Raw genomic sequence first — 26,106 nt, 5'->3', positions numbered from 1 at the left:
CAGTAAATGTGATTGTCTTCCATTATTTTTTAAGGGGATAGTGTATTTTTAATTTTATTGTTTTGCTAATTGGGTGGGTTTTAAAGGATTTCTTAGAAAGTGCTAGGAAGATCTTTTGTGGATTTTAGTTGATTACAAGTTTTCACTGCCATGAAGTTGTTTTAAAAATACAGCATATACTTATACATGCAATGAGAAAGGATTGTAAAAGCGATAATAATAACAGCTACCTTTATTTAGCTCTTAGCATGTGTCAAGAAGTATTGTAAGGACTTTACATTGTTCAATATCATCCTTATTACAGTCCTATCGCGTAGGCACAGATGTTGATCACATATCACAGATAAAGTGACATGAGGCAAAAAGAGATTGTGAAATGTGCCCATTTCCAGAGCTAGTAAAATCCAGAGCTGAGATTTGGAGCTAGGTTGTAAGCATCTAGAACTTGGGCCCAAGAGGGAGCACTGATGAGATGGACCACTGTGCAGCCATTCACACAAAGCCAAAGAAGAGAGTGATATTGGCCAAATTATATTGTCATATTGTGTGCAGGTACAAATATGTAATAACAAATCTCATCAATTGGTGCAACTATAATGCTCCAGTAAAAAATGTGGGAGGAAAAAAAGAAACAAAAAGAGTGAAAACCCCATGGGAAATGCCTGCAAGTTCACAGTAAGACAGTTTACAAGATGCTGGTGACGGTAGGCATATGCAGCCAGGACAGCCTTCAGACTAATTCATCAGTGTTCATCATAGCTTGAGGCAAAAGAATGCTTCTGAAGAGCCACCTCTTCATGGCAAAGTCCCTTCACTACCAAAAACCCCGGAAATTGGGAGACAGAGAAGATAGGCTTCTAAAGCAGTAATTCTCAAACTGTAGCCCACATTAGAAACATCTGGAGAGGTTAAGTCAAGAGGCCCCCTTGAGACTTTTTTTTTCAAGTGGTCTGAAGCGAGGCCAAAAATCTGCTTGACTAACAAATTCCCAGTTGATACCCAAGCTGTTGGGCCAAGGGACCACACTTTGAGAACCACTTGTGAAGTCATGGGCAGACACAGTAGCTCTCTGATACTGTCGACACCTCTGTCTTCACTTTATCGTGAGATCTGGGGTATCCCTTTTCTTGTTACATGGAACAATTGGGCGTCTACTGCATGATTAAGTTGTCATAAGAGGGGAGATTTGTAACATACACTCAAAAAATTCTTAGAGCCACTAAAACTCTAGGAAATTAGGACATGTTCCTGGGAGGCCGCATCAAATAGTGGGAAGAATCAGAAAGTAGAATCAGAATTTGAGATCCATTTCTTACTAACATATAACGTTGGGTAATTAATGTTAGTTCCACAATTTACTTCTTCTTCATGAAGTAGAACTAAAACTTTACTTAAGGTTGTGAGGGCTAAATGTGGTAACCCTGCATTTGCCTAATGCTTACTGAAAACACACACTTCTGACTCCTGACCCTAGTAGCCTGCTTAGCCAGAACATCCAAGTCAAGGTCATGCTGATCTGAATCTTAATTTAAAACCTGGGGGATTCTGAAACTGGGCAAGTTTTGCAAACCCTCATAGAATCCAATTGGCCTTTATCTAGAGGCCAGCCACTGGTTGATCACCATCTTGATCCATTTTGCAAATGACATTAACATGGTCTTGATACTGTCACTGAGGATGATTAATTAGTAGACATCCTATAATAAAAATGTAAAGGACATACCTCTATATTTCTAAATAAAAATCAATTAAGCCATACACTTAACATTCATGCATGTTGCTATTTATAAATTGAAACTCAATAAAAGATTTTAAAATAAATTCTTAAAAAGACAATGCTACACTTCTTTATAAATGCATAAAAACAAATAATGCTAGTAGACAGAGTCCATGCCCAAATGATCCTAAAGAACACAGTGCCCTGTGTGACTGTATGGAACTTCTGGGAAGTGAACAAGAGAGTCACTTGATGAACTTAAGTGGTTAGGGAAACAGCTAACGAAAATGCTGGGGTAACTCTGAAACATAGGGACCCTGTTTTCCTTCACTTGCCCTCCTGCCACTTCGGCAGTGGTGCCTCTGCCAGAAATCAACAGCCTCAGCTTTAAACGCAAAGAAAGGCAGCTTCAATTTCAGCTGGGGGAACCCTGCCTTCCACAGCAATCATTCAGAAGCCCAGCCTGGAACTGAAAAGAGGCACCACCAACCCACACTATTACACAGGAAGGGAGAGATCCCCCCCCCTTTTTTTTCTGCTACTGTATGATTTCCAAAAGTCCTTTTCTAGGCAGTGCATCCAGAGAGAAGCTGACCAGGACCAATGAACCACAATGGCTGATATCCAAGCCACAAAGTCTATTAAAAACCTATTTCACCCAAGTACATTTCCCTGTGGGCTTTGAGACAATGACATACCACTGAGTGCATTTAACAGATGAGGGCCTTGAAATAGGAAGGAAGAGTGATTAGCCTGGGGTTAAGCGCTGTTCTGGTGGGAGAAAGACCAGGATGCAAAGTCCCAGCTCTTTCCAGGCTGCTGCTCAGGAGCAGATAGATAGCAAGTTACCTGCTGGCTTGCAGGGATGAAAGTAAGAATGAATAGAGTAGCCTGTGCCACCTGGATATTTTGGACATCTTCTGCTTCACAAGCTTGCCAGTTGGAGGTCAGAGTAATAACGAGAGGCCTAATTTTATCATTGCTCAGAGGGCTAGTACTCATATATAATGAGTTTCATTCACAATTTAGTGGTCAGGCTGGGAGATTTGGGAGAGGGACAGTGAGCTGAGGAAAGAAGTGTCACTACTGGCTCTCCTTTAGGTTCCCGTGGCGGGAGACACTGGATTTTTATGCTGCATCTTCCATTCTAAATGATCACAGGTTTCCCTTTTCGATTTCCACATCAGATGCAGGTTTATGGTTCTCAGCTATTTATGGGATTTGCTCAAAGTTCAGATCTGGCATCCCTGTCACTCGTGAGCCTGTAAGAGATACTTTCAGTTATACCCAAAGCTCCTAGGATCTCACTGCCTATTTTGCACACCCTTATGGGGGCTTTACTTTTCAGGGTTTCCACCTGTCATTTTCTTCAGCAATGTCCCTGAGCCCACAGAGCTGCTGGGCCTGCCTGTGCATGCAGCCTGAAAAAACTGTGAGACGACATCCATCAGGTGCTCAGCTTTGGAAGGACTGCTGTGGCAGTGTTTGAGACCAGTTGCCTACCTGAGTCAGGATGAATTCTGAAGGAACCATTTATGGTTGCTTCTCTACTTAGCATGGGGTTACATCCTGATTAAACACATTGTACCTTGATAATGTGTTAAGTAAAAAAATGCATCAAATACACCTAACCTACTGAACATAACCTGGCAACACAGGACACTGTAGGATGCGGGTTATTTTCCCTGTGATTTTGTGGCTGACTGGGAGCTGTGGCTCTCTGCTGCTGCCCAGCATCTCCAAATAGTATTGTGTCTACTGGGTATGGCTATCCTAGGAAAAGATCAAACTCCAGAGTAAGGTTTCTATTGAATGTGTATTGCTTTCATTAAACACACACACACACACACACACACACACAAATTGAACCATCAATAAGTTGGGGGCAGTACTGAACAATAGAACTTTGAGTAGTAATGGGAAAGTTCTAGACCTACTGTCCAAAATGATAACCACTAGACACATATGGCTGTTGAGAACATGAAAGGTGGAGAGTAAGAGTGAGGAACTGAAGTTTTACTTTTATTCACATTTAATTCAGTTAAATAGCCACATGTAACTGGTAGCTACCATACCAGGAGTGTGACTCTCCAAGTCCCTGTAGGGTCAGGCCAAGCTGAGAAATCACATTCTCTTTCAGCTTCTCCCCTGCCTTGCCTGCCCCTTCCTTCCAGGCTTCTCCGGGGAGCACCTGCTTACTAATTCACCTCCATCCCATCCTGTCCTGTCTCCACTTCTACCTCTGGGAACCAGACCCAAGTACAGCCTTTCCTGGAAGTCTTAACACTGGTCTGAAGTTTCTCTGCTGAACCTGGTAACAAGACAGAGAAACTGAGAAAAAAGTGACTCCCGAGGACCAATTATCTCTTCCTGTAGCTAAGACTTTAGAGAAATTTGTTTTTATTTTTATCTACTTATTTTCTTTTTGACGATGGAGTTGGCATCATTGTTTAGATTCAGCAGTCACCTCTTGAACCTTTGTTACTTTACACCAAAGGTAAAAATATCTACCCAGATCATGTCCATGACTCTTAACACCTCCAAAAGCTCCTAATGCTTCCAGTGGTTCAGATTTCAAAGAATGCAAAAGGATGTAATAGGAAAAAGTCTTTCTCTCTATTCCCCATGCTTCCGTTGACCTCCAGTGGTACCAAGGCACAGGTACGCAAGACACTACACAGAGCTGTAAGCTAAGTGACCTGGGGCAAATTTCTTAACTCTTCTGAGCCCCAGATTCCAAATCTATAAGACGAGCACACTAACACAGGCTTGCGAATGCATACAGGAATTGTTGGAGGAAACTTGTGTCAAGGGCTAGATACTCAGCCAGCAACTGCTCCGTCTCCCCAAAGCCGTTCCTGGTGCTGTAACTGGCCACACAGCACTGCATGAAGCAGGGGCTCTGCACGTGTGTCTCCCCTCTTGCTGGAAGCCTACATCCTCTCCTCCTGTTCCTCTGGTAAGTTCTCACTCAGATTTCCATTCAAACATTACTTCCACTGTGAGAACCCCTCAGCCCCTCTCCAGGCAGACAGGCATTTTCTGTAGTCTTTGCTCCAGAAAGTTCCCTGCACATCACTACACTTTTGTCCAGATTGGCATGGCATGGCAACAATGGATTCACAAGGTCGACCTTTCCCACCTCTTTATCCCTTGGCTCAGTTATAACTCTTGGCACATAGTAGACAAATTGTACATTTTGGGGAATGAGTGAAGGAATGAAAAAGGAGTCACCACTGGTCAGAAATTCTAAGGGGAAAGCTGTGTTCTAGAGTTAATTTTGTTTTCCTGTTGCCTAAGTTACCTGGGAACTCTACCTTACTTTGACCCTTGTTCCTGAAAATTATTTCAAAAGGCTTGAGTCAAATTTCCCTTCTTAGTAACTGAAATACAGTGACTGTGGTCTAATCTTTCTTTTTAATCATGAGACTGTCTCAGAATCTGAATATTAGTAACCCATGAATGAAAAGTGCAGATGTAAATTGCAAAAAATGATAGAGACTGGGCTGAATTTAATTGGGCCCCAAGGCATAGCTTAAATCTTTGTGTGAACATTTTAGAATATTTAGATTCTGACAATTGAGGTCTTATTAATATATTATATTATGCTTTACTAGCTATCTACCAAAGATTTTGAAGCTTGGAAGTCTCAAAAATTAAATCATTTTATATTTTTTAAGTGAACTAGTCCTGGCTCCCTGAAAACCTCCTCTATTCACCATTGGGGCCAATAATTTCCACCTTCAAGTCACATTTGCTGGTGTCTATTATCAATCACAACTGGAATTAGAAAGGATTTGAAAGAATTGCTATTTTGATCTTGTGTTGAACAAGTTCTCCTACTAGGTTAGGTCTCATTCTCTTCCCAGCCCCTGAGCATGGACTATAACTTGTTTGGCATCTCTACCTTTCTAGGAGAGGAGAACCTATCTTGTTTCTGTTTACCTGTTGCTCAGCACAGAGGCCCCCAAATCTAAGTGCATTGTGCTGTTCTGTTGGACCAAACTCGGTGACCAAATTCTTTCCAGGGTTTGTCCCACACTTTTCAATAATTCATTGAGCAGACACTTGAGGGCCAATGTTTTCAGGCACAATATCAGGAAGGCCACAAATATTATGTTACCATGCTCTACTTCTAGGTAAAGTGACAGTGGCATCGAGGGAATGAAAACAGGCCATTGTTATAAAGTGCATACAGAAAGAACCAGCAATGAAAGCCAGGATGGCAGCTGTCAGCTACGTGAAGTAAAAATCAGGTTTGACTCACTTGTTTTCAGGATGCAGTCCTTTGAAGAAGGAGATTAGAATATGGCACACTAAGACCATATTTCATGTCTTGGCCACTGTGAATAAGGCTGCAGTAAACTTCAGAGTATAGATATCTTTTTGAAATCCTAATTTTAATTTCTTTGGATAAATACCCAGAAGTGGGATTGCCAGGTGATCACATTTTTAACATTCTGAGGAAACTTCATGCTATTGGCTATACCATTTTACATTCCACCAATAGTGTGCAGGAGCTCCCTTCTTTCCACACTTTTGCCAACACTGGTTACCTTTCAATTTTTTGATAAGAGTCATCCTAACAGTTGGGAGGTGATATATCATTGTGCTTTTGATTTGCATTCCCCTAATGATTAGTAAGGTTGAATATTTTGCATGTTGGTCAATTTGTATGTCTTTGGGGGAAATGTCTATTCAGGTCCTTTGCTGATTTTGTAATCTAGTTTTGTTATATTTATTGTTATTGAGAGGTAGGGCACCCTTACATATGTTGGATATTAATCTTTTTCAGGTATGTGGTGTGCAAATCTTTTCTTCCATTCTGCTTTTGTTTTGTTGATTGTAAATGGCTATTATAAATAGCAAATTCCTTTGCTATTCAGGAGATTTTTAGCTTGTTATAATTTCATTGGTCTATTTTTGCTTTTATTGTCTATGCTTTTTGTGTCACATTCAAGAAAGTATTGTCAAGGCCAATGTCAAGAAGCTTTTCTTCTCAGAGTTTCATGGTTTCCAGTCTTATGCTTATGCTTAAGCCCTTAATCTATACTGAGTTGATTTTTATGTGTGGTTTAAGGTATGGGTCCAATTTCATTCTGCTGCATGTAGATGTCCAGTTTTTCTGGCATCGTTTATTGAAAAGAATATCCTTGCCTCACTGTGTCTTCTTGTCATCCTTGTCAAAGATCAATTGACCATAAATGTGTGAATACATATCTAGTTCTCTATTTTGTTCTGTTTTTCTATATATTTTTATGCCAGTACTATGCATTTTTTAAGAGAGAGAGAGAGAGAGAGAGAATTTTTTTTAATATTTATTTTTTAGTTTTCGGTGGACACAACATCTTTATTTTATTTGTATGTGGTGCTGAGGTTTGAACCCAGCGCCCCGCGCATGCCAGGTGAGCGCGTTACCACTTGAGCCACATCCCCAGCCCAAGTACCATGCATTTTTTATTGTTGTAGCTTTGCAATGTAATTTGAAATCAGGAAGGGCGATTATTCCAAATGTCCATCAATAAGGAAAATATGGTATTTATATACAATTGAAAATTATTTGACCTTAAAAAGAAGGATATCCTGACCTTTGTGACAATATAAATGAACTTGAAGATAATATCCTAAATGAAATAAGTCAGACACAGAAGGAAAAGTAATAAGTGATCCCATTTATAAAAGTAATCAGAAATAGTCAAACCTTTTTGAAGAAGAGGAGCGTAGAATGGTGGTTGCCAGGGCGAAGTGGGAAATAGGAGTGTCAGTCAAAGGGCACAAAGCTTCAGTCATGCCAGGTAAGCATGTTCTAAAGATCTACCATATAGCACAGCATGTTTAATAACAATATGGTATTATATATTTAAAATTTTGCTAAGAGGGTGGATTGTATATGTTCCTATCACATAAAAATAAGAAAAGTAGGAGGTGAAGATGTGTTTTTGATATTAATTGGATATACAATATGGTATTGATTGTGCCGAGGGCTTCCTGGGTATATAATTATCTCTAAACTCATACAATTGTATAGATTAAATTATACAGCTTTTTGCACATAAATTATGCCTCAGTAAGGTTGTTTTTTAATGCTGTATTTCACAGGAGTAATAATGTACACTTAGGGTCTTAAGAAAAAGAGAGCCTGACAGCCACACTCCCACAGAAAGCCTCACAGAACCAACAAAGAACTTGTGATGGAATCTCCTGTGTTGACCAAACCTTGAAAAGCACAGTGGGACATTCCATGTGACATTCTTTTTGCCACTAAGTGAAGACCCTTGCGTGATGACTCCACTTGGACTTCAAGATTGCAAACACATGTGTCTAGTTCATTTCCAAGGCAATGGGATAGAAACCCAGGAAAGCAGCCAAACTGGGACCATCTCACCAGATGTCACTGTTCCTTGATGATGGATGGGATGGATATTTTGTTCTTTGTCTCTGTATTGCCTGATGTTTCACGATAAATGATAATTAGTCTGTCTAGTTAAAAATGTGTGGCTCTGATTCTGAGCAGCTCCCAGCTCCAGCTGCAACAGTGAACAATAATATGACATGCAGAAATCATTGCAATTGATTAAAATGTTATCAAGCTGCAACCCCGGCATACCCAAACACAAGATCATGGTTACCTGGTGGCAAGAAGAGGGTATGAGTGAACTGGGCTGAACCATGCTTCCTTCCTCCGAGGCATGCTGTCATAGATTAAAAGGTCTTTCTCCGTCAGAACAACCAGGGCTGGTTTCCACGGTTTCTCACTCTCCCCTGGCACCTGAAACAGAAAGAAGAGAACTGTCAAACAACAGCTTGAGAGCAGGGTGATTGGAAAGAAAAGCTGGCATCCCTCCAGTCAGAGGACCCAAAAATAGGAGTGTCTTTCAGTTCAGGGTATACAATCAAGATGAAAAAAAAAAAAAAACCAAAAAACAAAAAACCCAGTCATGAGCCCAGTGGTTCCTGATCCTTGAAAATTTCATGGTCTCGTGGGCCATGGCACGCACACTCAGTACAGCCAAGAAGCAGCCCAGCTGCTACACATCTGTCACTGTCTCTCACCTGCCAGTCAGCACTGAATCTTTTTTTTCATTGTGGGAAGCAAATGCTTAAGGGAATCAGTGCTTCCAGCTTATTCTCTGGTACAGTGCATCTGTTTTGTTAATGAAAGTTTTTGAACAAATATTCAGGCCTTGAAAAATATACTATGGAGGCAAACATCTACCCAGACAGGTGTCAGACATCATATCATAGCCTCCTCTCCTGGTCTTTTGCTGTTATTGTTTCTATGATGCAGGCACCATCCTGAAACTTCTCTTGTTCTGTTGAACACTCATTGCAGAAAATTATTTTAATTCAAGGGCCCAGATGGCCTAGCAGGGATTGAAAAGGATTCAAGCATCAGTTGGGTGATTGGGACTATGGACATCCCATCCAGTCCTCAGAATCTGTGTAGCTCAGATCTTTTCTCATGAGCCATCCCCTCTTAGTCCCCTGTCAATCCTCTCAGACTCCCCAAATATTCTTCCATGTCTGAAAATTTTTTCCTTCCAGTTTGAACTCTGAACCCCCAGATGAATCTTTAAGATTGGTCTGGAAAAACTCAGTGCTCTAATCTTGCTATTCAAAATATGGTCCATGCTCCCAAACATCAGCATTTCCTGGCCCTGCTAGGAATGCAGAGTCTCAGGCCCATACCAACCCATTGAATCAGAACCTCCACATTCACAGGATACTCAGGTAATTCCTGGGCTCATTAAAGATTAGGTAGCACTGCTCCAGATGAGGTCAAGATTGTCTTTGACACAGGTAACTAATTCAGTGAACACAATCATCTCATGAAAGTCATGATGCAAAATCTATTTGAATTAAGCTAGACAACAAGTTAAATACATAATATAGCTGATTTGTTCTTGTTCTGTTCTTATCATTACCATGTCTTAAGTGCCACAGTGAAGTCTGGGTTGAGGTGGAAAGATGTGTACATGTTTTATGCCAGCAATCGTGGCCAGTATATTAGGAATGAGCGATCTAAACAGGGAAGAGCAGGGTAGGGGGAAGGCTGACTTCTCTACATTTTACATGTAGGCTGTCTGAGTCTGATGCCAGTCTGTTTTGTGGCCTGTATGACTCTGGACAAGTTATCCTTCTGTGTGCTTCCACTTCTTCACAGAGAAACACAACAGAGGTTACGAGAGCTGGCTCTGGAGTTAGAAAACCTGAACATAATTCCTGTTTCACAGTTTCCTAGCTGCAGGGTCCTGGAAAGGCCAGCCAATTCTTTTGAATCTGTAAAATGGGAAATGTCAGTGCCCATAGCAGAAGGCTATTGTGAAGGTTAAATGAGTTAAAATTTGTCAAAGTCTTAGGGCAGTGCCAACCAGGCACCTCATGGTACCTGCCAGGAATGCTTGCTTACCTCATAACCCTACAGTGAAGATTAAAAGAGAGAGTGGGTGCAATGTGCTTAGAGACTGTCAGATGGTAAGCCCTCAGTAAGACTTAGGGTGGGGATATTATGCAGACTCCAATTTTTAAAAATGGTCAAAAAAGGTGTCCTTTGGAAATGGTATCCATATGAGAAGGAAATGACTTTCTCAAATATATCTTGGGGTGCTGACCATTTTACTATCTTCTCTCTTCCTTTCCAAACTTCTCCCAGGAAGAATTCATTACACAATGATCATCTTTATTTTTTAATTCCCATGTTCCTAGAATTCCCAACAAAGCTCCCTTTCTAATGGAGAACATGACATTGCCTCCTTTGCTGCCTATAAAGCTACTTACACTAGAATGTGAATGAATGCCTGGCTTATTCCCTGCTTTATGCATTTTATGCATACTAAAAAAATTATCTTTAGCTTATTGCTTATGTAAGAAGACATTTCCCCCAATAGAACAAGAACATCTTCAAGAGATCAAAATGGATTGTTTGAGAAGGCAATGTAGCAGACCTTACAAGGTGAATAACTATGGTCTAAAGGCATGGAGTGTTTGAGGGGGGTTTGAAACAAATTTTCCAGTTTCTACATTAAACTTAGTAAATTACTTTTCCAGCTCATTAAATAGGACTGGAGAAGTTACAAATGATCCTCCCAAAGTGACTATCTTACTTACCTAGTCAGATCTGATCCATTAACTTTGAACAGGATCACACATTTAAATGTGAGCAGGACAAAGCATAATTCTTCAAAAAATAATACTAAGTTTGCAAAATAAATGTCAACAGTAAAATGAAAAGTAAAATGCAGACCTCTCTGATGGTGGTATCATAACCTTACCCACATAATTCCAAAGCCCTAAAAAGTTTTGTAGTTTATTAAAGAGCCCTGTGTGGATATGTGAAAGTCTGCCGTGAGAATACTCAGAGTGGCCATTTCCTACCATTTCTGTGTGCAGAGCTGTCACTTTAATGCTATGTCAATGATTGAGGGTAGCAGGCTACCCAGGAGAACAATTGACTTTGCAATGGGAAAAAAATTCATAGTGAAGAACAGGGTTTTGAAAACTTTTTTTCATACCTTGGGCTATATAACCTTGTATTTAGGTCTTTGAAGCACAATTTTCATCATGCTGAAGCATTTGTGTCCTTGTTTTAGTGATAACTTCCATTCCAAATCCAGTTTTTCTGGCACCTAAGATGTTTCAGTGTTGACACAACAGTCCTAGGGGTGTGTATGAATTTATTGAAACAAGAGAACTGAAACAGATGCAAAGACTTCCCTTCCCATCCCAGCCTCCCACTTTGGGTGCTTTAGATGTCTCAAGACTAGATCATATTTCTAATGAAGAAGGCAAAGGAAGGAAAATAGGGGAAGTCATTCAGTTCTGGTATTATTCTGAAGCACATCTTTGGTGAGCTGAATCCTGAATGTGTTAGTCAGCTTTTCATTGCTGTGACCAAAATACTTGATAACAACTTAGAGGAAGAAAGACTGATTTGGTTCGCAATTTCCGAGGTTTCAGCCTGTGGTCAGCTAGCACCACTGCTTTGGGAATGATGTGAGGCAGAACATCGAGGTGGAAGGGCCTGGTCAAGGAAAGATGCTCAGCTTATTATATCTAGGAAGCAGAGAGAAAAGGCCAAGGACAAGATATAGTTCCCAATGGTGTGCCCCCAGTGACCTACTTCCTCCAATCATGACCCACTTGCCTAAAACTTCTACCTCTCCTAGTAGTTCACTCAAATTATAAATGCATCAAATGGATTAATGCACAGATGAAGTCACCATCCTCGTGATCCAATCATTTCCGTCCCACCTCTGGACATTGCTGGGTCAAGTCTTCAACACATGATCTTTCAGAGGACATTCCAGATTCAAACCATAAAATTGTGCCCACATTCACTTCTGCATATTATGAGAGTAAAGATTTACGCAGTGGCACAAAGAACGTAAGACAAGGCAGTAAGAAGTTACTGGTAAGAATTGTGGAAAGTGGATACTTTGAGCCCTCCATTGAGACAGCTCTCATGAGTTACTTTCCTCAGTAGTTTTCAGTCTCTTTAAATTGAATCAATCCTCTCTTCAGATCAAATCACAAGTCATAGGACATTATGTGAAAGCACAGAGCATTGGCATGGAATTGCATCCTGGTTGGGGCCATGGCACCTCTGGTGACCTTATGTCTTTATATTACCATCACCCATTTGAGTGGGGTTACTTGAAATCCTTGGAATTTAGTTGGAAAAACACTTATCTTGTCTTGTCTAAAATACTTAGGATATGTGTCTTACTTCCAAAGAGAAGGTTTTACCTAGACTTGTCAGTGCCTTTTTTGTATCAAAGAAAAGAACAATATTACCAACTCCAAGGGAGATAAATTAGTACACACAGAGGGCTCATAGAGTGCTATAACACAGTAAGTAAGCAGGACTTAAAACGTATGATCTACATATAGTGTTTCCTTAAGTATAGCCAGTTAATGTCAAGTGAAGATCTGAGTGAATTTAAGCAAGGATCACTTGCCTTTGCTGAGCTTAGATTTCCTCATCTGCCAAATGAAGGGGTGGGATTAAACTGTTCCTAATGGCCTCTCTGACTTCAAAATTCAATTATTTTTAAGTTTGACATTTTCTGCTGTAAGGTTCGGACTGCTATAGTTAGTTAACACTCTTGCTTTGCAAGTCTTTGTTCAGTTTGGATGCTGCAAGAAACAAGTGTGTCCTTTTTCTTCCCTCATGGAAACTCACTTTTCCTAACATACTTAATTTCTATCTTTTACTGGAGCAGATGTGGCAGAACGAGCCCATGGCTGTCAGAGCCAAAATGCACTGGCTTCGAAATCTGGCTTTGCCACTTCTTAGCTGAGAGATATGAACTGATTTCTGAACTTCTATAAGCACTCATTCCCTGATGCTGAGAATGGCCTCCCATTCTTGTTTGATGAGGATAACTTGAGATAAGGCATATAAGGTGCATTTCCCACATGGTAGAGTCTGGAAATGTTGTCAGTTCACCTCCGGCACTGTATCTTCCATGCTGCTCAGGAAGGAAGCCCTACTTGTAGGGAAAGTGACCAACAGCAAGTGAAAAAGTTCAGGGAAAGTCATTCAGAACTTTTGTGTTGGAGATCATGGTTATCTTGACAACTTTTTAATTTGTCTGCTTCAACTCAGGTTGCCAGGTATTTAGAACAAAGGACAAGATAGCAGTGTAATAATAATTAGCATTTATCAACTTCCAAATGCTTTACAAACACTAGATAATTAATCCCTGTACCAACTCTCAGGGAAGCAGATAAAGATCACTTAAGCAAAAGAAGAAGAAGGATAATAGCTTTCAAAGATGGCAACAGGAATACAGGGAAAGTGCTAAGCAAGGCCACTCAGATCTCCAACTCTCTTCCAGCTTGCACGGAACAATCCCCAGGACACAGCCATCAGGAGTCAGGAGACCTCTACAGCTGAAAGCAAAGAAGATTGAAAAGAAAATGGATGTAAAATAAAACTGTTTTATAAAAGGAAGAGAAGACAAAGGAGAAAGGGGAAGAAAACTAGAAAAAGTAGTTAAAAAAAGAAAAAAAAGTGCTCCATGAAAGCCTCAGCTTCTTGGGACACATTACTCTCCTCTCACACAATTCGGAATTGGTGTAGCACCTGAATCACACACTGAGTTCAAGCATGGCTTAAGGAGAGCTAAATGGTCCATTGCATTTGGTGGATATTAAGACAATAATATAAGATGTTAGAAAAATAGGGTAAGAAATATGGCATGAAGAACACCGTCTGACTATGAGACATTAAAGACAGCATCACTTTTATTTGTAGGCTTTCCAGGAAACCAATACCTGCAGTCCCAGATAAGCTTGAACTTTACTCCTTCTTCCAACTTTTGAAACTGGCTGTGGACCTACATAATCCAATAAAGCTCCAAATAAGAGGTTTATAATTGAAGTATTGATCAGAGTCAAAATACTAGTTGACTTTATGGGACTTTGGTGTTCACACTAATCTCTAGGGCATATAAAGAACTCAAAAAGCTAAGCACTAAAAGAACAAATAACCCAGTCAATAAATGGGTCCAGGACTTGAACAGACACTTTTCAGAAGATAATATACAATCAATCAACAAATTTATGAAAAAAATGTTCATCATCTCTAGCAATTAGAGAAATGCAAATCAAAACTCTTCTAAGATATCATCTCACTTCAGTCAGAATGGCAGCTATTATGAATAAAAACAACAAAAAGTGTTGGCGAGAATGTGGGGAAAAAGGTACACTTATACAATGCTGGTTGGGCTGCAAATTGGTGCAGCTAATATGGAAAGCAGTATGGAGATTTCTTGGAAAATTGGGAATGGAACCACCAATTTGACCCAGCTATTCCTCTCTTCAGTCTATAACCAAATGACTTAAAAACAGCATACAACAGGCACACAGCCACATCAATGTTTATAGCAACACAATTCACAATAGCTAAACTGTGGAACCAACCTAGATGCCCTTCAATAGATGAATGGATAAAAAATATGGCATATATACACATTGGAATATTACTCAACAATAAAAGAGAATAAAATCATGGGATTTGTAGGTAAATGGATGGAGTTAGAGAAGATAATACAAAGTGAAGTTAGCCAATCTCAAAAAAACAAATGCTGAATGCTTTCTCTGATATAAGGAGGCTGACTCATAGTGGGGTAGGGAGGGGGAGCATGGGAGGAATAGATGAACTCTAGATAGGGCAGAGGGGTGGGAGGGGAAGAGAGGGGGCATGGGGTTAGAAATGATGGTGGAATGTGATGGACATTATTATTCAAAGTACATGTATGAAGACACAAATTGGTGTGAATATACTTTGTGTGCAACCAGAGATATGAAAAATTGTGCTCTATATATGTAATAAGAATTATAATGCATTATACTGTCATATATAAATAAAAAATAATTAAAAAAAAGAAAAACCTCCCAGGTGTTGTCAGGACCGTACTCCCTCCAGGGCTCTAGGGAAAAATCCTGTTTTGATCCTTTCTAGCTTCAGGTAGCTATCAGTATTCTTTGGCATTTCTTGATTTCAGCTGCTTCACTCCATTCTCTGCCTCTATTGTCACATGGACATCTTTCTGAGTGTCTTCAGATAGCCTTCTAATAAGGATGCTGTTTGTTGGGTTTAGGATTTGCCTCGATCCAGTATGAACACAACTAATTATATCTGCAGATACATTATTTCCAAGTCAGGTCACATTTTGAGGTCCCAGGTGTACATGAATTTGGGGGAGGATGCTATTCAACCTATTGCAATAACCCGTGAAATCGTGCACAAAGATTCAGCTATAAGAGTGTTCACTTTGGTATGGTTCATAATAGTGGAAAGTCAGAAATGTTCTAAAATCCTTAATGGAAGATGAATGGTCAAATAAATTATAATATATTCATGTATAAAAATATACATTTAATAATAACAGAGACACACATTCTTATCAAGTACATACACATCTTTTATCAAGATAGATTATGTTCTGGGCCATAAAACAAAAAAATTGAATATAATCAAGTTATGCAATGTATGTTCTTTGACCAAAATAGATTTAAATTAGGATTCAAGAACAAAAAGATCTATAGAAAGTCCACATATTGGGAAAATAAGAAAATTTCAGATAATCAATGGATCAAGAAAAAAATCAAAACAGAAATTCTAGGTATTTAGAAGTGAATGAAAATGAAAACACAACATAATAATATTTATAACATCTGCTAAAGACATAACATGGAATAAATTTATAGCACTTACTTCCTATTAGAAAAGAATAAAGGTTTCAAATCAATGTCTTCATCTTAAGAAGCTATAAATAGAAAAGCAAATTAAACCCCAATAAGCAAATGATAGAATATAATAATGTAGTACAGGAATAAATTTCTGTACTACCAATGCTTATCCAAAAAGAAAGACTGGAATAGTACTATCTCTTTGAAATAAACTGGATTTGTAGCTAAAAATGTTCCCACAAAAAATATGCTCAAAGACCAGGTGAATTCACTGAGGAATTCTACTACAGATATATGAAAGAAATAGCACTAATTCTAGGTAACTCAGAAAACTGAATCCATTTGAACCCATTCCAGAGGCCAGCCTTACACCAATACCAGAAAAGACAAGATCATACAAAAATATAAAACTACAGACCATTACCTGTCATGAACACAGATTTAAAAATTCTGAACAAAATTTGTGCAAACGGTGTCTAAAATTATATCAGTAGGACAATACATCATACATACGTTAGGATTATTCTCAAGATGTAGGACTGGTTTAACATTCAAATATCAAAAGAATTCACTATATTAACAAAGTAGAAACAAAATCTGACATCTAATCTTGATAAAGACTCTTAGCAAGAACAGAATAAAACTTCCTCAACCTCTTAACAGTATCCAAGGAAAAACTACCCAAAGGTGACGCCTATTTCCTGGTCAAAGATGGAATGCTATTTCCTCTAACATTTGAAGCAAAATAAGGATGACCATTCTCCCCTCTTCTGTTCAAAGTTGTATTTGAAGTTTTAACCAGTGCAATGAGAAAAAAGGCAAATCGTTCCACAAAACAGTGTAGGGAGAACAAACAGAATTCATGTATAAGAGCTAAGTGAAATTTGAACATAGGAGTAAAGGAAACTCAGTGGATAAAGAGTAGTTTATTAACGAGACTGCCCCCCAAATAAAATATCCATATGGAAAAAAATTCAACTTCAATCAGCATCTTGCAGTTTGTACAAAAATTAACTCAAAATGGATCATCTACCAAACCATGAAACATAAAACTATATGATTTTCTAATAAAAATCAAAGAAAAATCTTTGTGACTTTGAATTAGATACATCAAAAACTTCAAACATACTCCTTCAAAACAATATCAAAAGAATAATCCTTAAATAAAAGCACTGATAAATTGAACTTCATCGAAATTAAAAACTTCTGCTTTTTGAAAGCTATTATCAGAATGAAGAGACAAACCACAGATTGGGAGAAAATCATATATCTGATAAAAGATTTGTATCCAGAAAGCCTAACATATTCTCTAAACTCATTGAATGGAAAATAAGTAAAACAATAACAATGCCCCCCCAAAATTTAAACAGATAATTCACTAAAGAAGATATACATAGATACCACAAAAGCACATAAAAAGATATGCAGCATCATTAGCCAGTAAGAAAATGCAATTTCAGCCACATGAGATTCCACTATACTTTTAATAGAATGGCTGAAATTAAGATCATAACAAGTGGAGCAACCAAAACCCTCATATTATTAGTTGGATTGAATAATGGCATAACCACTCTAAAACATTGTAGCAGCTTCTTACAATCTTTAGCATACACTTATCATTTGATTCAGTTACTTCACTCCTAGATATTAACCAAAAACAAATGAAAATACAGGACCATTCAAACACTTACATAGGAATACTTTTAGTAAATCTGTTTTTTGGTTTTTGTATTGTACTAGGGATTGAACCCAGGGGCACTTAAGGCACTGGACCTCATTCCCAGCCCTTTTTATTTTTTGTTTTGAGATAGGATCTTGCTAAGTTGCTTAAGGCCTTGCTAAATTGCTGAGGTTGGACTTTAATTACGGTCCCCTGCCTCAGCCTCCAGAGCTGCTGAGGTTACAGGCTTGTGCCACTGTGCTCAACTATTAGAGATGTTTTGAAAGTTTTTTAATACCTACAACTAAAAAAAAAAAGCCAATGTCCATCCACAAGTTAATGTATTTGTATATGTATTTATCCCATGGAAAGATACTTAGAAAAAAACAAGAAACGAATTATTGGTACACTCATTTACATGGATGATTCTCAAAATATTTTTCAGTGAAAAATGCCAGACCAATAACTTTATATATACTATATAATTCCATTTACATAAAATTCTAGAAAAATGCAAACTGATCTATACTAACAAAAAGCAGGACAGTGGTTGCCTAGAAGAGAAAAAAATAGATATTACTATTTACTAAAAGCAGATTCCAAAACAATAATACATAATAAGCTTTCTTTTTTTTTCCCTTTTCCTTTACACACAGGGGAATTATCTCTGCAGGATGGAATTTTGGGTAATTTTTGTTTTATTGTTTTGCTAAAAATAAACAACAAACAAAACTTACTTAATTTTAAAAATGCAGTCATAAAAAGTTTTTAAAGAAATGCAGCTTCTCCCAAATAATAAGGAAGGTGAGAAGATGAGGAGGGCCTGGTGTCCCACTGTTTAAAGGAGAAAGGCCACAAGGCCATCCACCTGCCTGGGATCCAGAGCATACTGTCCTCAGAATTTTCCTGGTGAGAGGTAGACAGGAAATTAATCATAAGAAAATGGCCAGAACTCACTATGTTTTTCAGTCAGCTTTCCAGTTTTCTTAATTCCTTCTGAACACTTGCAGACAGGGAGTAAGAGTTTTTCCAAGTTATCTTATTTAGCGAGTATGCAGAAGGTCAGATGCTAATGTTCTGTAATGGAGCCCTTGGACGGCTCTGTAAGAGTGATGTCTGTTCTCCTGGATTTCATAATGAAGCCAATCTTAGGGCAGAGCACACATATCCAAGGAAATAAGCACACGACCCATTTTACATCTCCTCTTATTGCGGAGCATTAAAGGAAGATGAGGTGGGAGGCTCATGGGGGTCTAGTCTGTCACTGCACGGGGGCATGTCAACCATGTAAACCTGGCCTTGATTGTTTTGCTTCATTGGCTTACCATCAATAAGACGCACTCCAAAATGGTAACATAATAAAACACATTCCAGTAAGTGATTCCAGCATTTCTTCTTGCTCTAAAGCGGGTATTAGATTCTATTTGGGTTACTCTGTTTTACTGTGAATTCAGGATAAACATAATCAAGCTGGACTAATGAATTGGAAGAGCCAGACCCATGGACCAGAGGCTGTCTTGTTTAGTTTGGGATGATCTTCCTCTCTATACCCTTCCCTGCCGTTTGGGAAAGCAGATTGGCAACCTTGTTGGACACTTACTAGAGGCAGGAAGGGTGCCCTACACTTCTTTTTGCCCTTTTGTCCCCCTTAGGCTAATTAACTTTTGCTGCAAGGTAAGAGGTTATTCATCTGATGGTTTTAGGAATTGTTGTAGGGCCTCTTTTAATAGCAGACAATATCATGTTATTCTGTGGTGAGTGTCTGTGGTCACTATCACTTCTGTTCCTGCAACTGCATAGAGAGAACATATACACTGGCTGATCCTTGGGGAAGACTGGCTATTAACTTGCTTTGTAGACACAAGCATGCTAGAGTGTATAGGAGGCAAGTTCTATCACTTGGACCAAGTTCCACATAATCTAGCATCTATCAAAGTTTGGCATTAGTGCTAATTGGGCACTTGCTTAGGTATTAAAATGTGTTTTCTTCCTTGTTTCCCATTAGCATATTATTCCCTTTGGATCTAGGCTGGGAAGCCCATTTAAGAGAAAGAATGAATTATTACGTTATCCATATCCTATTCTGAACCCCCACCTTGACTTTCTGAGTGAAATCCTGCCATGAACTTGGACCCAATCGGGATTCTGCTGTGTGTCCACTTTGCCATCACACTTTTGGTGTGTATCCTCCCTGATCATTTTAACTTTCCCTACTAGAAACTTGTTCTTTCCCTTTCCTTCATGGCTTCATGGCCTTGAGACCCTCTTTGTCTCCCAGGCTCAATTTTCCAGATCTAGACCTGCCTTGCCCTCGTCGATTCCTTCTCTCAAGATGAGCCTCAACCCTCAGAAGGCTATGTCAGCAATCATCCCATTTAGAGTCAAATATTCCTTTGTCACCCACCCTCAGAGCCTTGGATCAACTGGAAACATCCTGTGCCTCCCACAGGACACGGTCGCTTCCTTCAGACAGCTGTAAACACCAGCTGTTTGAAATGAAGACCTGTGGTTTGTATTAAGTGAATTCCTTTGTGTGCTCAGCAATGGCTGGTCCTCTTAAACCTGCAAACATTCCATTTTTAATATTGTTTACTTATTTGCTCAGCTCATCCTTTTCTGAGGAAAGTCCCAAAGTACATTTCAAGTCTCTGTCCTGCCTGACTTATATAATATTATAATGGAGTCAGGTCAGACTTGTTTGTTAAATCTTTGGGTCTCCTGGAGCAGATGGGAGAAAAAAAGTTTAGAGAGAACTTGACATATTCTATTGAGTCATTTAAACGTGGGGACTTAACAATGTACATGACAGGACAGAAACACAGCTTCCCAGGGTAGGCTGGGAAGTGAACATGTGAGACCACCACTCCTTGATGGGCACTGTTATAGGCTAATCTGTATCCTCCCAAAATTCATATGTTGAAGTTCCAACCCCAGGACCTCAGATCGTGACCTTATTTGGAAAAAGGGTCCTTTCAGTTATAATTCATTAGGTTAGGATGAGTTCATACTGGAATAGGCTGGGCCTCCAATCTCATCTGTGTTAAAGGGGAAGTATGGATAGATGCACACACAGTGAAGAAGACACGCACACATGAGGGCAGAGAACAGGGTGATATATCTGCACCGACTGTGTCTCCCCTCTGGTGCATCTTTTCTGTCCCCTTTTCTACACTTTGGCATGTGGAGTTTCACTCAGACACAGTAGTTAGTTTGGTTCAAGTTCGTGAAACTCTCTCTTGGTAATCAAAGCCCTTATTCCCCAAGACTCACATTTGATTAAAGTAACTCAAGACTAAGGTGTAAATGACTCATAACCTTTAATATGTTGTTACACTGAAGGATCTCTCTATTTATAGCCAGTAGCTGGGACAAAATTAGTCTCTCATGTCTTCATTGAATAATTGAAGGGCTAGGAAATGAAAAATGGTTTCTTCTCTAAGTGAGATATAATATTCTGTTATACTATCAATTTTATTTACAAGATTTTGGTTATTTTGGCAAAAACTTTTCTTGCTATTTTAGTTTTTTTTTTTTACTTATAGTGATTATCCCAGCACAAATTTAAAGAGTAAAGCCCAGCTTAATGTGCTATGCAGTTTTAAAATCAAACATATATTGTATGTTTAGCAACATTTTAACAGATGGGTAAAGTAAGCTATGAAATAGCATTGGGTTTTTTGTAACTACCAAATTTGTCTAGATATTTGCACCACTAGAAAGTTAAGTGGCTCTCAACCTTTCCAGCTTATGGCTTAGAAAGCCCTAGATACAAAACATGATTTCAGCAATGTTCCAGTGGCTATATCAACCACAGAATCTAGATAAAGAATCACAAATTCAGGTGACGATAGAGGGTTAGAACTCAAAAGGGGAAAAAAAAAAACAACTTACAACTCACTTGTAGGGTAGGTTTTTTCCTGAATTAGCCTGTTATTAGTAGGAATAACTACGGGCACGACATTGTCAAACCTTCCAATACTTCAAGAGAAACCAATAAAACAGATTATTTTGATATGACCTTTCCCCATTTTTAAAAGTTGGAGTGTTAGTTTCCTATTGGTGCTGTAAGAAATTACTACAAACAGCTGGGCATGGTGGTGCACACCTGTAATTCTGGCGGCCCAGGAGGCTGAGGCAGGAGGATCACAAGTTCAAATCCAGCCTCAGCAACTTAGCAAGCTCCTGAGCAAATTAGCGAGAATCCATTTCTTTTTTTTTAATTTTTTAATTGTTGGTTGTTCAAAACATTACATAGTTCTTGATATATCATATTTCACACTTTGATTCAAGTGGGTTATGAACTCCCATTTTTACCCCGTATACAGATTGCAGAATCACATCAGTTACACATCCATTGATTTACATATTGCCATACTAGTGTCTGTTGTATTCTGCTGCCTTTCCTATCCTCTACTATCCCCCCTCCCCTCCCCTCCCCTCCCCTCCCCTCTTCTCTCTCTACCCCCTCTACTGTCATTCATTTCTCCCCCTTGTATTATTTTCCCCTTTCCCCTCACTTCCTCTTGTATGTAATTTTGTATAATCCTGAGGGTCTCCTTCCATTTCCATGCAATTTCCCTTCTCTCTCCCTTTCCCTCCCACCTCTCATCCCAGTTTAATGTTAATCTTCTTCTCATGCTCTTCGTCCCTACTCTGTTCTTAGTTACTCTCCTTATATCAAAGAAGACATTTGGCATTTGTTTTTTAGGGATTGGCTAGCTTCACTTAGCATAATCTGCTCTAATGCCATCCATTTCCCTGCAAATTCTATGATTTTGTCATTTTTTAATGCAGAGTAATACTCCATTGTGTATAAATGCCACATTTTTTTTATCCATTCGTCTATTGAAGGGCATCTAGGTTGGTTCCACAGTCTTGCTATTGTGAAGTGTGCTGCTATGAACATCGATGTAGCAGTGTCCCTGTAGCATGCTCTTTTTAAGTCTTTAGGGAATAGACCAAGAAGGGGAATAGCTGGGTCAAATGGTGGTTCCATTCCCAGCTTTCCAAGAAATCTCCAAACTGCTTTCCAAATTGGCTGCACCAATTTGCAGTCCCACCAGCAATGTACAAGTGTACCCTTTTCCCCACATCCTCGCCAGCACTTGTTGTTGTTTGACTTCATAATGGCTGCCAATCTTACTGGAGTGAGATGGTATCTTAGGGTGGTTTTGATTTGCATTTCTCTGACTGCTAGAGATGGTGAGCATTTTTTTCATGTACTTGTTGATTGATTGTATGTCCTCCTCTGAGAAGTGTCTGTTCAGGTCCTTGGCCCATTTGTTGATTGGGTTATTTGTTATCTTATTGTCTAATTTTTTGAGTTCTTTGTATACTCTGGATATTAGGGCTCTATCTGAAGTGTGAGGAGTAAAGATTTGTTCCCAGGATGTAGGCTCCCTATTTACCTCTCTTATTGTTTCTTTTGCTGAGAAAAAACTTTTTAGTTTGAGTAAGTCCCATTTGTTGATTCTAGTTATTAACTTTTGTGCTATGGGTGTCCTATTGAGGAATTTGGAGCCCGACCCCACCGTATGTAGATCGTAGCCAACGTTTTCTTCTATCAGACGGCGTGTCTCTGATTTGATATCAAGCTCCTTGATCCATTTTGAATTAACTTTTGTGCATGGTGAGAGAAAGGGATTCAGTTTCATTTTGTTGCATATGGATTTCCAGTTTTCCCAGCACCATTTGTTGAAGATGCTATCCTTCCTCCATTGCATGCTTTTAGCCCCTTTATCAAATATAAGATAGTTGTAGTTTTGTGGATTGGTTTCTGTGTCCTCTATTCTGTACCATTGGTCCACTTGCCTGTTTTGGTACCAGTACCATGCTGTTTTTGTTACTATTGCTCTGTAGTATAGTTTGAAGTCTGGTATCGCTATACCGCCTGATTCACACTTCCTGCTTAGCATTGTTTTTGCTATTCTGGGTCTTTTATTTTTCCATATGAATTTCATGATTGCTTTCTCTATTTCTACAAGAAATGCCGTTGGGATTTTGATTGGCATTGCATTAAACCTATAGAGAACTTTTGGTAATATCACCATTTTGATGATGTTAGTTCTGCCTATCCATGAACAGGGTATATTTTTCCATCTTCTAAGATCTTCTTCTATTTCTCTCTTTAGGGTTCTGTAGTTTTCATTGTATAAGTCTTTCACCTCTTTTGTTAGGTTGATTCCCAAATATTTTATTTTTTTTTGAGGATATTGTGAATGGAGTGGTTGTCCTCATTTCCATTTCAGAGGATTTGTTGCTGATATACAGGAATGCCTTTGATTTATGCGTGTTGATTTTATATCCTGCCACTTTGCTGAATTGATTTATTAGCTCTAATAGTTTCTTTGTAGACCCTTTTGGGTCTGCTAGGTATAGAATCATGTCACCTGCAAATAGTGATAATTTAAGTTCTTCTTTTCCTATTTTTATGCCTTTAATTTCTTTCATCTGTCTAATTGCTCTGGCCAGTGTTTCGAGAACTATGTTGAACAGAAGTGGTGAGAGAGGGCATCCCTGTCTTGTTCCAGATTTTAGAGGGAATGCCTTTAATTTTTCTCCATTCAGAATGATGCTAGCCTGAGGCTTAGCATAAAATGCTTTTACAATATTGAGGTATGTTCCATTTCAAAATTAAAAAATAGAATAAAATAAAAAGAGCTAGGGAGTGTGGATCAGCAGTTAAGTGCCCTTGGGTTCAATCCCTGGTACAAAAAAAAAATTACAACAAAAATAGTGGGATTTACTTTTGTGGCTCAGGAGTTAATTAATTCCTAAAATCAAGGTGTCAGCAGAGCTGGTTTCCTTTGGACACTCCAGGGAGACTGTCTCTTTGCTTTTCCAGTTTCTAGAGTCTCCCATTTGCCTTGGCTCCTGCCTTATATGGCATTACTGTTTCTCCCTCTGTTTCTGTCCCCATATTTTCTTTTTTTGACTCTGACCCTTCTGCTGCCTTATAAGGACCCCTGTGATGACATCCTGCCTGCCTGGATAATGCAGGATAATCCCCCCCATCTTAAGGTCCTAAGTTGAATCACATCTACAACGTCCCTTTTCCCATGTAAGGTAACCGTCACAGGTTCTGGGGATTGGGATGCAGACATCCTTGGGGGAAGGCATTATTCTGCCTACCTCAGTTGGCAAACAGTTCATGTTAGAAAAATGATGTAGGGAGTGAAATGTAGGAAGTCTGAGATTTGCTTTAAATTGCTCCCCCACATGACCCAATGAGTAGATGGGGAAACAAAGTAGGCAAAATCTGGACAGTTGTTGAAATTGGGTTATGGGCAACTGCAGGTTAATTATTGTTTTTTTCTTTTCTCTTATGGAATTAAAAAAAAATCTTTGTTATTAAAAACAATAAGGGAACCAAGGAAATTATACCTGCAAGCCAGATATGATCCATAGACTGAAAATTTGCTGTTAAATCATAAGTTCCTACCTGTTCAGAAATATACAACACACACCTACACATTTGACTCTTAGATGGTTAATTTTATATGTGAAGTTGATTGGGGTTTCTGGAAAAGATTAGCAGATGGAACAAAAAGGTGGAGTAAAGATGCTTCTCTCTCATGCTGGGAATTGAACCCAGGGTCTCACATGTGCCAGGCACACACTCTGCCACTGAGCTACACTCCAGCCCATTTTTCCCACTTCTTGAGCTGGGGCATCTTTCTTCTCTTGCCCTTGGACTTTGAAGCTCCTGCTTCTCAGGCCTTTGGACTCTGGGATTTACACCAATCTTTACCTGGGTTCTCCGGGCTTCTGAAATGAACTGAATCACATCACTGGCTTTCCTGGTTCAGCAACTTACAGGTAGCAGCTCACGGTTGGTGGGACTCTCTGGCCTCCACAATTGTGTGAGCTGATTTTCACAGTCAATCTCTCTCTTATAAATCACTATGTATCCATCCTTTTGGTTTTGTTTCTCCAGAAACTGTTAATCCAGTCACAAAGGCATTCACAGATTTAACATGCAGGGTTGCAGGGTTTTGAGGAATCCCATGTTCCCTGAAGTCCCCAGTATGCTATGCCAAAGGTTTGTGTGCCTGAGGTGTGAGAGCAGGCTTCTAGCTACTGTATGAAACTGGCCGTGAGCAGCCTCCATCTATTTTGTGAATTTTCTTTTTCTTTTTTTTTTTTTTAAACTCAGTGACTCTCCTGCAGGTGTACTATCTTTGTCTCTAAGTAAAAAATGGATTTAAAAAAAGACTTCTAATACAGATGGTACAAGTGAAGAGAGAGGACAAGATGTATTGAGAAATTTTACAAAACTCAAATTTTATAGGAAAAATATTTTCTGAGGTGGCTTCAAGAGTTTAGGATTCCTCAAAGTTCTTGAGTCACAGCTCTCACCAGTGACAAAGTTCCCCCAAGTAATCCTCCATCACTAATATGCTACCTATTCCTTACTCCCTTACTTATTCCTTCCAGCTTCTGAAAAATCAGCCTTTAAAAATTCTCATCTTGCGTGGGATGCCTGTCTTCTGTGTACCATGGTTTCATATTTTATATATACCTTTAGTAT

The 26,106-nt window shown here is 39.1% G+C and overlaps 1 protein-coding gene across 1 annotated transcript in view; it reads right to left on the bottom strand.

Moving 5' to 3' along the window:
- Sntb1 (syntrophin beta 1) overlaps positions 1–26,106 on the bottom strand; it is a 234,014-nt gene that overhangs the window by 29,319 nt on the left and 178,589 nt on the right. Inside the window, exon 4 of the mRNA XM_027949527.3 lies at positions 8,347–8,486. Coding sequence (XP_027805328.1) covers positions 8,347–8,486 — 140 coding nt within the window. The remainder of the gene's footprint in view (positions 1–8,346; positions 8,487–26,106) is intronic.

The sequence above is a fragment of the Marmota flaviventris genome, chromosome 15 (assembly GCF_047511675.1).
Source record: "Marmota flaviventris isolate mMarFla1 chromosome 15, mMarFla1.hap1, whole genome shotgun sequence".
Classification (NCBI taxonomy): domain Eukaryota; kingdom Metazoa; phylum Chordata; class Mammalia; order Rodentia; family Sciuridae; genus Marmota; species Marmota flaviventris.
Note: the sequence above shows the minus strand (reverse complement) of the source record. Positions and strands in the feature narration are given on the sequence as shown.